Here is a 14,689-nt window from a genome sequence, read left to right as displayed (position 1 = left end):
ATGTATGCCTGCAGGCCAGAAGAGGGCACCAGATCTCATTATAGATGGTTGTGAGCCACCATGTGGTTGCTAGGAATTGAACTCAGTACCTCTGGAAGAGCAGTCAGTGCTCTTAAACTTTGAGCCATCTCTTCAGCCCCCACTTTCTTTTTTGTTTGTTTGTTTGGGGGAATTTTTTTGTTGTCATTTTGAGACAGGGTTTCTCTGTGTAGCCCTGGTTTTCCTGAAGCTCACTCAGTAGACCAGGCTGGCGTCGAACTCACAGAGATCCACCTGCCTCTGCCTCCCGAGTACTGGTGGGATTAAAGGTGTGCACCACCACCACCTTGCAACATTTGGCTTTCTTGAGAACATTTTCCAATCAGATCTTGGTTTATCAAGCTAAAAATCTAATGTCGGGAGAGGGGGTTGTTTTTAAGACTTTTGATAACATGTTTGTTTTCCTTGAATAATTGTTGTTCTTCTGTGAAAATATTTCTTATAAATAGTTAAGTTTGCTCGACTCTTCCTAGTTAGGAACTGTATATTTAGGATTTTTTTGTGGTTTTATTTGTTGTTTTGTGTGTTGTGTGTGATACGTCTACATTTGTTTGAATTTGTATATTGAGGTACATGCATGTACATTAGATGTGTATAAACCATCTATATTGGATGTCTTACTCTGTCACCTCATCCATAACTTTCTAGTCCGTTGCCACTAAACCTGGAGATGAGCTAGCTGGGCTGGTCACTGAGTTCCAGTGATATGCCTTTCTGTGCCCTGGGGTTCCTTGTGCCTAGCACTTCGTAGTGGACATTCCCAGCTGGCTTTCTTGATAGTCCCTTAAACTCTTCCGTTCTTACATGTTACTGAAGATACAATATGTTTACATTTTAGGGTTGCTGTATTTTTCTAAAGGAAGGGGGCATGTTTACAACTTAGACTTGGACTGGGGAGAGAGATTCTCAGCCTCACTCCATTGAGTCAGCTTGTGTTTGTGTTTCTGTACCTGCATTTATGTCATGTTCCATGTGTCATAAAACAGCCCCGTGGAGTCAGGTCTTTCTTCCACCTTTCTGTTGATTCTGGGGATCCAACTCATGTCATCAGCCTTTCAAGGCAAGTGTTGCCTGTGGAGGCTTCTCGCTGCCTAAGGCAGCTTTCAGATAATTCTATGAGGCCGTTGTTTCTATGAAAAACTTGGTCTGGTTCACAAAGCTAACTGTATCCTTTGTTGCTTCTGCAGTCCTATTATTTTCCCTACAGGGCGCTCTGTTGATGTCACAGTGAGTTCCCTAGCAACCACTAAAAAGGTGTATGGATGTGACATCATTGTGCTCCTGAGGGACAAGATTTAGCACTAGGTTAGAGAGGTATAAGTAGTTGGTTCCTGCCTTGAAGCTTGCTTTGAAAATGATGTTCCTGCAGAGGCTAAGATACTTCCTAGAGGCTGGGGAGTCACATACAGTCCGGGTAAGGCTTGAGCGGCGCACATGGGTTCCTCTGGAGACGTCACCGGGTTTAGCTCATTCACTTTAGTTTACTCTTTTCATGTTGTGCTCTGGACCCATTTCTAAGAGTTACTGAATACTGAAGGGATGAACCTTCACATACTCATTGTTTTCTTTAGTGTGGATCAGGACCTCTTCCTTTTAAAAGGTTGTGATACTAATATTCCCACCACAACCCTTGAGGCCACACAGTGTACACACTGTGTCACTGATGAAATGTGATTGTGTTCCAGTAAACTTATTAATGTGTATTGAAATTGGAATTTGTATTTAAAAGACACATGCTCTTTTTGCTATAGCATCCATACCAAGAATAAAAATTATCCTTAATTTGTACAATTTATGAAAGCAGTTTGCGAGCCAGAACCAGACTGTCGGCAAGAGTTTGTTGTAGCCCTGTTTTGTCGTGCTGTGGGGATGTGAAACTGCTTTGGTTCCTTGCGAAGCAGCCACTTACTCTCTAATTACACAGTGTAAAATTTTAAGTAGTGAGGCTAGAGGGGTGAGGGAATGGGCTGCTCTTCCAGAACACCCTAGCATCCTGTAGTGGGTAACCCATCACTGTCTGTAATTCCAGTTTTAGGGATTGATGACTTCTTCTGGACCCCATGGGTACTGCACCCACATGAATGTGCACGTACACACTCACAGAAATGAAATATTTTTATAATTTTTAAAATATTTTCTCCTTTTCATATAGTCTTCATTCAAGAATCGAAGTCCTGTGCTTTCCTAATATAACAATCATGAGAGCAGTGTATTAAATACTAGCTGCTTTTACCTTAATTTTCACAGGTAGTCTCACCTTTTCATACATTATTTTCTCAGCCTTTAAAAATAATATAGTTAAGGAATAGTTAATGTGGGACTACATATTGGTGTTCATACAAATGTTTTGTTCAGTCATTTACAGCCTTAAAAATGTACATGAAAATACACTCAATTGGTGGCACACACAGGTGGACCTCTGAGTTCGAGGCCAGCCTGAGCTATAGAGTGATAGTGTGTGTTCCAGGACAGTAAGGCCTACACAGAGAAAGCTTGTCTTTAAATAACTATAAATAAATAAGTAAACAAACAAATAAATAGGAGGAAAAGAAAATACTTTAAAATTGCTCCTTAAGGATCAGCAAGATGGTCTCCTCAGTGATTCTGTATCCTCCTTACATTGGGGCTTACTATTCATGCCACAGGTGTCTTGTGCTTCTTTTGTGGTTACAAATTGAATTTCCAAGTGTCAAGTCTGTGTTTGTACATGATTGCCTGCTTCTTCTGGTTTTAGGAAATGACTTTCACCTCTACACTTTACATGAACGGGGCAGCTTGTTTGTGATTTTTGTACTGCCTACTACCCCACACCTGTTTAGCCCCAAAGAAAATCACACATAGGTCTCCATAAATTATAAGCTGATTGGCCCATTAGCTCTAGCCTCTCACTGGCTAACTCTCACATTTTGATTAACCCATTTTTCTGATCTATATTAGCCATGTGGCTCAGTATCTTTTTTCAGTGGGGCAGATCACATCCTCACATCCTGCTGCTTGGGTGGTCTGGGCAGGAGTGGGAGGAATCAACTTCCTCCTTCTCAGAATTCTCCTGTTCTCATTACGTCATTTCTACTTCCTGTCTGGTTTTCTCGCCTATATTTCCTGCCTGGCCAATCTGCGTTTATTTGAAACATGGTTGACAGAATGTAGACAATTCTCCCACAAGGTCTTAAGTAAAAAATTTTTAAACTGTGATATAGACCAGGCGGTGGTGCTACATGTCTTTAATCCCAGCATTCGGGAGGGAGGCAGAGACAGGATCTTTGTAAACTCAAGGCCAGCCTGGTCTACAAGTGCTAGTTCCAGAACAGCCAGACTGTTGTGCGGGAGGAGGGAAGAATAGTGATATGGTCTAGTGATAGAGCCTGTGGTTCCCCCTGCTGGAAGCTGCAGCAGTGAAATCCCCTGGATGACCTGCACTGAAGTGGAAAGTTGTAACTCAAGATCATTGTCAGTGTACTCAGAGCATGCTAAAGTGCCAGGTGCATGGAACTGAGGCCCTTCTCTTAACCATTAGCTTCACCCAGTCTTCTTTTTGCAAAAGTTGAAAGTGGCCTCCTTGAAAAAAAAATCATTTCCAGTCTGGTGCGCGCCACCATTCGGCAGGTGTAGGTCTTTTAGATCATCCATATCTATTGATAAAACGCTAAAATGTGTCTTTCCTTGCTATCTGATATATTGTAGGAAAACATTGCTAGTATTTTTCAATACTTAATTGATAAAGTAAAAATGTTTGAGTTTAGCAAAATTGATTTAACATGAATCAGATAAGGTAAAGCATCCTGTGTGCAGGACAGTGTGCTGTTGCAGCAGCTCCGTTGCTTATCTGCCAAGTACCTTCTGTCGGAACCCCTTCCTTGTGAGTGCTGGTTGGGAAGGCTTGTATTGAGGGTACCCCCTTTACCAGACACTTCACTTCACAGAGAGCGCTGGCTCAAGAGTTCAGCTGCTCATGAAGACCTTTTGACATCTTGTTCAACACCAAGACTTTTGGTAGAAATGAACTGAGTAATAATAGTTTCTCCTGGCCTATAGACTCCCAGAAAGATACTGTTGTGAGATTTTTTTTCTGTAAATGATTCTTGTGTATGTGTATTCTTTATATATGCTCTTGGATTCTAACAACAGATTTTTAACTACCTGTGGCCTCTTTGTAAAGTAGAGTATGATTATAGGACTCTAATTCAATTCCCCAATACTGTTTCAAAGCTAGAGGCATGTAGGAGCCTCTGCCCTCTAGTGTCTTTTGATATGTGATGAATTATGGTAGCAAGAAGAACATACTTGCTTAGATTTCTGACCTGGATTCTTTCATGGCCATAAGCTTTTAACAATTTGTAATTCTTAGCTGGGGATGGTCTACTTGGGAGGCAGAGGCAGGAGTATTCTTGATTTCTAGCCTGGTCTATATAGTGAGTTAGGAAGACAGCCAGTACTACACACAGAGAAACCCTGTCTTAAAAAAAGGAGAGAGAGAGTGAGAGTTAGCAGTTCTCTCACGAAGCCTTTACTACATTTAGCTTCCGTCGGCCCCAGCTTGAAGCATTTCAGTAGCTGTCTGAATTGTCTGTCGTGTGGTAACTGATGAAATGGTTCTTATGCCGTGTGCTGAGTCCAGATACTCAGCTTGAGTGGCATTTTTCCCTGTGTTTTTTTTATTTTTGTTTTGATGGAGTAAGTGTATGCTTTTGTTATGTATATTTCATGTGAGTTCTGTGTTGCCTTGTGCTCCAGCCTAAAACTGAAGAGGAGCTTCCAGATGACAGAGTACTTGAACCTGAGCAAGATAAAATGAACCAAGGGTTTCACTTTGAGAGAGACCCCTCTGCCCTGAAAAGAGTGAAAGCTGGGGAAGAAAATGGAGAAGAAGCTGAGCCTCTACGCAATGGTGCCGAGAGTACTTCTGAGGGGGAAGGAGGTGACGCCAATTCAGGCTCTACTGATAGTTCTGGGGATGGGATCACCTTACCATTTAAAGCAGGTAAGTTGGCCCTGGCTTCCTGTGTCCTTTCATGGTTTCCTCCTGCGTGGTCTTAAGGAGATGTCTCCACAGAGAAATATTCATTCTAAAGTAAGATTTACAGGACAGCACTCGGGAGGCAGAGGCAGGCGGATCTCTGTGAGTTCGAGACCAGCCTGGTCTACAGAGCTAGTTCCAGGACAGGCTCCAAAGCCGCAGAGAAACCCCGTCTCGAAAAACCAAAAAGGGGGGGCTGGAGAGATGGCTCAGTGGTTAAGAGCATTGCCTGCTCTTCCAGAGGTCCTGAGTTCAATTCCCGGCAACCACATGGTGGCTCACAACCACCTGTAATGAGGTCTGGTGCCCTCTTCTGGCCTGCAGACATACACACAGACAGAATATTGTATACATAATAAATAAATAAATATTTTTAAAAAGAGATTTACAGGACAGATAGGTTAGCCTAATATGGCGCTTAGTGACTAGTAAATCTAGAGTCCTGTCCAAACCTTACTGCCCAAGAGCAGCAGCCAGTGGGAATCTGCAGCGCAGCTTGAGGAAACCGGGCTTTTCTCTTTGCGCTGGTCAAATGGGTATTATATTGTAGTGATAAGCAGTGCCCTGAGAGTCTGTTTTCCCCTGACTGAACTGACTCTTATTGACTGAATGCTTGTACAGACCAGCCAGGTAGAGTGGACTTGCATAGCGAGGAGGTGCTGCAGAGTTGGGGTCATGAGCTCTGGAGGGTCTCACAGCCGGACACCGTGGGTGCATACAGATCCTGTCCTGGCATGACAGAGGTTTGATCTGGTCTCAGCACCTCAGTAACCACTGCACGCCTAATTGCTGTGGGACATTATGGAGGGCCTTGCTGTCAGCGTGTGGAGAGGTGGCTCCTTGCATGAGAAGTTTGGGATTGGTGAAAGGTTTTCTTCCACTACCAGTACAAAGTAAAGTTGCAGAGTTAGAATGTAAACATGTGAGACTTGGAGATAACCCAAGCCGGGGCTTTTCAAACCACTGCATTTAACTCCGTGTACAGGCTGCAATTGCAGAGCAATAAGCAGTAAAATTACAAAGCATAATAAATGAAAAATGTTGCTATGGTTTGTTTTTTCGTTTTTTTTTTTTTTTTTTGTCGTAGAAGTAAGTATAGCTCTGAGAAACTTACTTTAGTTCTGTTTTTAACTTCATGAACTCCTTATTTCTTCATTAATTTATTTGGGTCAAGATCTAGTTATGTAGCCCAGTCTGTCCTCATACTTGTGTCGATCTTCCTGCCTCCGCCTAACGAGAGATTGATTATAGGCACCGTCCACCACTCCTGACTTTTTAAAAATGATTATTTATTCTTGGGCAAATTAATAAACACATACAATGCATCCTGATCATATCAACTCTCCAGCTCCTTCCTCTCACTTCCCCCAGGTCCTGTGAACATTTGTGTAGTCCGGAATGTTTGGAAGCGACTAGCCTATATTTCCCACCTTGAAGTACTAATTTTTTAAATTTTCATCTAGTTTTTAATGCTTGGAAAATGTTCTACCACTCAGCTGTGTTGCAGCTCTATTTTTCTTTTCACTTTTGAGACTGTCTGCCATGATGTCACCCAGGCTACAGCAGAACTCACTCTGTATTCCAGGCTGACCTTGGCTTGCAGTCCTTGTGCTTCAGCCTCCAGAAGAACTGGGATTACATGCATATACTTCTCCCAGCGGCCTGTTGTGTATGGTGCCACTGCTGTGGGTGGGCTTTTTGAAATCATGGTATTACATTCGTACTGCACATTCAATTTTGTAACTATTAAACAAAAAAATCCATTTGCCTAAAAACTTCTTTTTAAACTTCAGGAACAGTATTTCAGGTACAGTCTTATACCATATCACTAAACACTGACAGTGACCACCAGCCTGTTCTTCACAACTTGTGATGACAGTACTTTCATTGCCCAGTTGCAGGGTCCAGCTTTCTGACATCCTTTGACTTTGTAATCCAGTGTGTAGCAGTAATGGTTGGGAATGGGGCGGTTTAATCCTAGGACCCAATAAATTACCTAATGTTTAATAAATTAATTAATATAAAATATATTGCTGCACTGGCATGATCTGGGGCTTGATTCTGTTCTTCTTCCCCTCAGGGTTTCTCTTTGTATCCTTGGCTGTCCTGGAACTTGTTTTATAGACCAGGATGTCCTCAGACTCAGATCCGCCTGCCTCTGCCTCCTGAATGTCGGGATTAAAGGCGTCCACCACCACCACTACAGCCTGGGGCTTGTTTTCAATGAGTTTTGTCAAAGAAGGAAAGGAGAGAAGGAGATAATGGCTTGCTTTTAATGTCCAATAAAATTTCATATAGAATTTTTCTAATTTTACATAATAAAGGTAAGGTCAGGGGTCTGGAAATGGCTACACCCTTAAAAGCACATACTGATCATACAGTAGACCAGAGTTTAATTCCCAGCCTTAACCTCAAACAACTCACAACTGCCTGTATCTAGGGGATCCTATTCCCTCTTCTGGCCTCTGCAGGCCCTGCTCTCATGGGCACAATCCCACACACAGACACATACATACACATAATTAAATGTTTTAACTGATTTTTTTTACAAGGGTGAGGTTATATAGTTCATATAGTACAAATAGAAAGGTGCATTCTATGGCAAACTACTAATTCAAATTTCCTAATAAAGATGAGAGCTAAGACAGTCCTGGTGGTTCACACTTTAGCCCCAGAAGTCTGAGCTGAACTCCATAGTCACACACTGTTTCCAAACACACAATGACATTTTCACTCAGAGAACCTGTAAGTCAGGGTGTTGTAGAGGAAGGGTGTGGGTACCCTCAGCTTTCTTCAAATTAAGCTGAAGACAACGAAGAAAATCTCTATTCAGCTGACTAGATTTTCATTGTCTGAAGCAAATTGTTTTTGTTTTGTGTCTTTTTATTTACCTTTTCTTTTCTCAAAAATAACATTTTTATGTGAGCAACCAACCATATGCCAACCATGTTCCCAGGAAACTACATCTTACCCGATTCCTACGGTCTTCTTGGCTTAAGGTTTATTTACTAAAAGCACTACTGTACGTCCTTATGAGACTGTCAGAGGTTCTTGTGGGGATGTGTAGAAAGTGCTTGCTCCTTGCTTTGGCTTTCCTAATTTTGAAAGAGCCAAGACTGGTTTTGAGTGTTCATTCTTTTGGCTGTCATCCTGTGCTGGCTTTTTAGCTGGCTCCTTTGTTTCCTTGAGGAGGTGTTGAAACAGATTTGGACAAACGGTTTCTGCTTATGATGCTCTTTTAGAGTCCTGGAAGCCTGTGGATACCGAAGGCAAGAAGCAATACGACAGGGAGTTCCTACTGGACTTCCAGTATATGCCTCCCTGTATCCAAAAACCAGAGGGGCTGCCTCCCATTAGCGATGTGGTTCTCGACAAGGTAAGCCACATGCTCGGGAGAAAGCCAGGTGGTCTGAGTGCTCGTGTGACAGGTGCAGTATGAGCAGCTCTTAGGGAAATGCTTGATCATAAGCATCCAAGTACCACATACAATGTTTGAGAACTAGGTGTTCCCAAATTACTTTCTTCTTTAGTATATTGAAAACCATGTTTAGGCCCCTTCTTCAGTACTGATTTTTTTTTATTGTTGTTTCTTTGAAATTTTATGTGTTTGAGTGTTTCACTTGCATGTATGTATGCTTCCAGTGCCCAGTGAGGTCAGAAAAGGGTGTCAGAGATTCCCTGGAACTGGGGTTGAGGATACTTTTTTTTTGTTTGTTTTTGTTTTTGCTTTTGTTTTTGTTTTTCGAGACAGGGTTTCTCTGTGGTTTTGGAGCCTGTCCTGGAACTAGCTCTTGTAGACCAGGCTGGTCTCGAACTCACAGAGATCCACCTGCCTCTGCCTCCCAAGTGCTGGGATTAAAGGCGTGCGCCACCACCGCCCGGCTGGGGTTGAGGATACTTGTGACCCACACTGTGTAGGTGCTGGTAACTGAACCCTGTTTTGCTGCAGGAATAAGTGCCCTTAACTACTGAGCCCTGAGTGTTCGTTTTTAAGACTGTATTAATGTGTCTGTTTATTGTTTATTCTTCTAGTGATGGGATAAAACCTTCTGTGAGGTGGAGGAAACAAGGCTGCATTCATAGAGCTCTTTCCCGGGTTCTAAACTTTGATATGGTACCAACAAGGAGGGGTCAGAAACCCGAGGAGATAGTTACAAAATGATGCTTCACTGGCAGGCGACATAATTCAGATATTGTATATATAAAAATTGTCTTAATAGTTACTTAAAGTGATTAAAGTCCCTAGACCTTTCCATTTAGATAGACATCCCTCCTATTTTGAATTTTTAGTATGTATTTCTTAACTTTATGTCTGTGGGATTTTGCCAGCATGATTGTATGTGTATCACGTGTTTGCCTAACGTCCTTACAGGCAAGAAGAGGGTATCAGATCCCCTAGGCCTAGAGTTCCAGATGTTGTAAACTGTCATGTGGGTGCTGGGAACTAAACTCCAGTCTTCTGCAAGGGTAGCAAGTGCTCTAACCATTGAACCGTCTCCCCAGCCCCAGCTTCCTTCCTCTTTATATTTGGTTTATATGGTGCATGGTGAAAATTATTAAAATCAGGGATGTTTATTTAAAAAAGAGAGTAAGGGCATGGGGTGAAGCATGGGTAAAACCCTCGCCTCACAGGTCTAATGCCAATTGTCTCTGGAGACAGCCATTGACATCCTAGTGGCTCAGGAGCTAATTCCTTTGGTGGAGAGTCCAGAACTTACCTTGTCAGCTCACAGCATCACAGAAGTCTGTGGTAACTTTCTGGCCCTGAATGAACGGGAACTTGTGTGCTTTAAGCTTTTCTGTGCTTCTTCATGTGTGCAGATCAACCAGCCCAGATTGCCAATGCGAACCCTGGACCCTCGCATTTTGCCTCGCGGACCCGACTTCACCCCAGCCTTTGCAGATTTTGGAAGGCATACACCTGGCGGAAGAGGCGTGCCTGTAAGTGCCTTTTCCTACAACAACCAAATCAGTTAGATAGCTGTGGTAGACATCTTGTCTGAGGACAGGAAGTGGTGTTATTGTATGTTGAGTCCTGTGATCAAGAAGTAGAAGAGGCGGAAACAACCCTCCATAGCGTCCTTATGAATACCAAAGAAAAACACAATGCTCCTCTGCATGCCTTTTTCTGTACTGAGTTGGTCTGGTCTTTGTCTCTGACTTCTCTTTTGAAGTGGCCTGCACATACTTTTGCTGTAGCACCAACCTTGGTAGGATTCTGAGACATCATGGTCACCTAGAGTGTCCAGTGACACTCAGCTCATCCTCTCTGACTTTATTTCCTCAGATTTACTAAGTACAGAGCAGGCATGGATTGCCAGTTTTGGAACTGAGCACAGCCCCAGGCTGCACTCCACTGGTGGTGATGTCTGTGTCACCCCTAAAGAGTTTACCTATAGGAGTGTACTGACTGGATCTTTTTATTTTATTTTTTAGACATGTCTGTGGTGATGTAGTTTTTGTTTGCTCTTATTTACTCTAGACCATGAAGTCGAAATTTAGACAAATGACAAGTGTAGTACTGGTAACCTACAGGTTGTCATATACACAGTGGCAGGCTTTTCCGAGGAGGAGTTGGCATCCCCAGAGGATCTGCGCTGAGCATCACACTTGCCCCTGCTTACTTCTTCACAGAGCTGCAGATGTCTGGGATGATTGGTTATTTTCTGGCTGGTGACATCTGTGCTACTCCCGTTTTGCTCAGTATTGTCCATAAGTCACTCCTGAATGTTACAGATTAAGGTGCCTCCTTGCCATGTACCTTCCCAGTTTTTATTCCCAGCTTTTTCATTGTTTTCCAATAGTTGAACCAGAGGAAGCTGTGTAAGTTGAGGACAAGCTGTATCTTGTAAAATAGTGAAAACAGAAAATGAATAGAGAGAGGTGCTTAGTTGGTAAAGTGCTTACCACTAAACCTGAGGGCCTAAGTTCAGTTCCTAGAATGGAACTCATGTGAAAAGCCAGGTGTAGACATGATAGTGCTCACCTATCACCCCTGCACCTCGTTTTCAGTCTGTCATAATCACGGAACAGGATCCCATGTGTGGGTTCAAATTATATATGTACATGGATGGGTGGGATGTAAGTCATTCACGATATGGAACTATTTTTTAAGAATATATATATATATTTTAATACATACTTTAAATTTGATGATTTATAGTGTCAGTGGAAACTGCAGCTCTCATCTTAAACTCCAGTAAGAATTTATCCCAGAGCCAAGTATGAGTAGTCAAGGCCCAAGAAAACAGATCCAGGTTTCATCAAATATCATATTCTAACTTAGTAGCAGTTCTGTGACTTTTTGTACTAACAGCAAAAGAGTATCATTCTTCAAATATACTAGTGGAGATTTTAGGTAGGGAGTTATAACCAAGCAGGGAAATTGTGGCCTTGGGCCTCACAGGCTGTCGGATGACATTCTTAGCCCCTCTGCTAGTGGAAGCTAGCGCTTTGTGAGTACATGCCAAGAGAATTGCCTAATGGTCACAGGGATGTAAGGTCAAACATGGAGATGGACAGTAAATGGCATAATACGGGAGCCAGCACAATGTGACTTGGGACCTGTGACATTCAGCTTTCCAGGTTCACAGAAGCTCAGACATCAGTTTGCCTTGTATGTGACCTTTTAACCCCAGGGTGACTTCCTCTGGAAATTGAATGAAGCGTGTGGAGAGATGGTGCAGGTTATAGTCTCGAGGTCTGCTCACTGGTGTTTACAGTAGTCTTTGTAAGTGACTATCTTCAGATAAAAGTTTTTGTTGTATGGGGTCCATGTGTGTATGGTGCACATGTGTGACAGGGTATGTGCCCGTGATCATACCTGAGTTCCATATCTAGTGCCCTTCCGTATCACAGTTGACCTTACTTTTTGAGACCGTATTTCAGCTACACCAGCTAGCAGCAAGCTTCCAGGATCACCTGTCTCCGCCCCAGTCCACCGTCACTGAGATTATAGATATGCTTTGTCACGTCCATGCATGTGTCTTTCACATGGATGCTGAAGATTCTGAACTCCAGTCCTTATCTTGTGCAGCCTGTTCTTTAATACCCGACTCGTCTCCCAATCCCTCATTCCATGACTTCTCCGTGACTTTATGTCATTTCATTTTACCCAAGTGCATTTGTTCTGACACATTTTCATATCCAAGTGTGTGTTAGATTGAATGTCTGGAAACATTGTTGTTGTTGAATTATATCCACCAGATGGAAAGATAACTTACCCACAGGATCTGCCTCAGGAACATCATCTGGATCATGAAATCCAGACTGTCTTTGGCTGAGTGAGTGTCTTAACAGAGTTGTTTGACCTAGATCTTATGTAGAAGATTCATTTGTGAGTGTCCTTAGAGCCTGGTTTAGCAACTGTCCCTGATGGAATTTTCCTAGTCTTTAGTGTCTCTCAGTTAACCCATATTGTTTTTTGTTTTGTTTTTGTTTTTTTGTGCATTGGTGTTTTCCCATGGATGTCAGGTCCAACGAAATGGAGTTATAGACAGGTATGAGCTGCTATGTGAGTGCTAGGATTTGAACCCGGGTCCTCTGGAAGAGCAGTTGATGCTGTTTACCACTGAGCCGTCTCCTCATCTACTTGTTTGTTTATAATGTTTGTGACCCTGTCATCAGTTCTGTGTCCTTACTTGTTCTTCTGACAATCTCAATGGGGATTCAAACTTTTATTTATTCTGATGCCCGCTTGTCACTACCATTCCTAGTGCATGATTGATGATTGGTATAAGACAGTTACCTAGTTTGGCAGCAGTCCCAGAAGAGGGTCCAAGGAAATACCACCAGGAAAGAAAAAAGGAAAATCTAGCTGGTGGGCCAGTGGCTCCAAACCTACAAGGAAAGTGGCTTTTTCATGAATTCATACCCCAAAAGTTGGGTGTCAAATGTAGCACAAATTCTAATTGTTTTTAATAATAAAAACCCAGAGTCAGATATTAGGGGTGAAAACTGAAGGATCAGAGAAGCAAAGCAGCCACTAGAGAGAACTTTTACGTCTGCTGATGTTCAAACTGAAGGGACCATCATGTCCTTCAGACTGCAGGGGTGATCCTCAGACTGCTCTGAGCTCCTGTCTTCTCCCTCCTGACATTCCTCTCTCCACCCAGCCACATCATTCCTGTCTCCACCTTCCTAGTGCTTGGGATTACCTCTGTGTGAGCTGTTTCTTTTTTTAGCCAGATTTCAATCTTAAGTAGCCCAGGGTGGCCTTGAACTAACTGAGATCCCTCGGCTTCTATCTCCCAAGTCCTGGGATTAAAGGTGTGAGCCACCACTCCCTGGCCTCTAATGGCTTAACTCTGCACTCTGTTCTTCAGGCAAGCTTTGTTTGTTAGATTACAAACAAAATATGGCTACAGGGTCTCACCTTTAGCTCAGGTGGATATTTCTGTGTCCTGTCCTGCGTGCTGGGATCACAAGTGTATGGGTGTGTGCTACCACAACTGGTACAAATAGTTTCTTCTTTCCTTGTCTTTTTTTTTTTTTAACAGCTAGTGTTTGGGGCAGATTGCCACTGTGGTCTACTCTGTGAGTGTTTGTAATTCGGCCACCGTGACCTGTGCAGTGCAGCTTCCCTGGAGCACAGGTTTCCTGAGCAGGACTGGGAACGGCAATTTATCAGAGATGGACCCCCCCCCCCTTTTTTTTTATCCTTTTGGCACTTTAAGAGGTAGAGATGTTGTAGTGATGGTATTCGAGACCATTTTTCTTCCTCTTAAGATTATTTCTAACTCGAACACCTAATGCCTCGTCTTTTCATGGAGAAGGTTTGCTGTGAGCAGGAAGCTTGAGCAGCCCTGCAGACGCAGGCACTCTGGGTTCTCTGAATGAATGTAATGTTCTTGTCCTAGTTGTTGAATGTTGGACCTCGAAGGTCTCAGCCCGGCCAGAGAAGAGAGCCCAGAAAGATCATCACCGTGTCTGTAAAGGAAGATGTGCACTTGAGAAAGGCGGAGAATGCCTGGAAGCCCAGCCAGAAGCGGGACAGCCAGGCTGACGACCCTGAAAGCATTAAAACGCAGGTGAGGAGGTTGTGTCTGTGCTCCGTGAGCTTGAGCCTTCCTTTGTAAGTTCTTCTGCCTTTTTTATTATGTGGAAAGGTTTGTTTTGTTTGAGACAGGTCCTGGCTGGCTCCAGTTCATAGAGATTCTGACACGTTAAAAATATTAGCCATCATACCTGGCTTTTTATCCTTTTTTTCTAATGTCATTGTTCTGTAAGCCTTAGGAATGATAATCTATTTTGTCTTTACTGGTGGATCTAAATGTCACTCTGCAAAGGCTTACTGAGATTGGGCAAGGCTGTAGTCTGATCCCCAATACAAAGATAAAAGAATAAATCACTGTACCTTTTTCTGTGGCTCTCACTGTGTTCATATGAGGCATGCTTTTTTTACATAATGGGTTTCATTATGACATTTTCATGCATGTACTTTTTTTTGAACAGGGTTTCTCTGTGTAATAGTCCTTGCTGTCCTGGAACTCACTTGGTAGCTAGACCAGGCTGGCCTCGAACTCACTGAGATCTACCTGCCTCTGCGTTCCGAGAACTGGGATTAAAGGCATAGTCCACCAGTTCCTGGATCATTTCTACATTATTCTAATTTTTTTTTTTTTTTTTTTTTTT

The 14,689-nt window shown here is 42.8% G+C and overlaps 1 protein-coding gene across 21 annotated transcripts in view; it reads left to right on the top strand.

The window, feature by feature from the left end:
- The window catches only part of Eif4g3 (eukaryotic translation initiation factor 4 gamma 3), a 229,712-nt gene that overhangs the window by 165,645 nt on the left and 49,378 nt on the right, over window positions 1-14,689 (top strand). For all 21 annotated transcript variants that reach the window (XM_026782045.1, XM_026782044.1, XM_026782040.1 and 18 more), the window contains 4 exons: window positions 4,774-5,020; window positions 8,299-8,432; window positions 9,878-9,997; window positions 13,915-14,085. In XM_026782045.1, the coding sequence (XP_026637846.1) occupies window positions 4,774-5,020; window positions 8,299-8,432; window positions 9,878-9,997; window positions 13,915-14,085 (672 nt within the window). The remainder of the gene's footprint in view (window positions 1-4,773; window positions 5,021-8,298; window positions 8,433-9,877; window positions 9,998-13,914; window positions 14,086-14,689) is intronic.

This window comes from Microtus ochrogaster, chromosome 10 (genome assembly GCF_000317375.1).
Source record: "Microtus ochrogaster isolate Prairie Vole_2 chromosome 10, MicOch1.0, whole genome shotgun sequence".
Lineage (NCBI taxonomy): Eukaryota > Metazoa > Chordata > Mammalia > Rodentia > Cricetidae > Microtus > Microtus ochrogaster.
The sequence above is the reverse complement of the archived record's forward strand: the minus strand, read 5'-3'. Positions and strand labels throughout refer to the sequence as shown.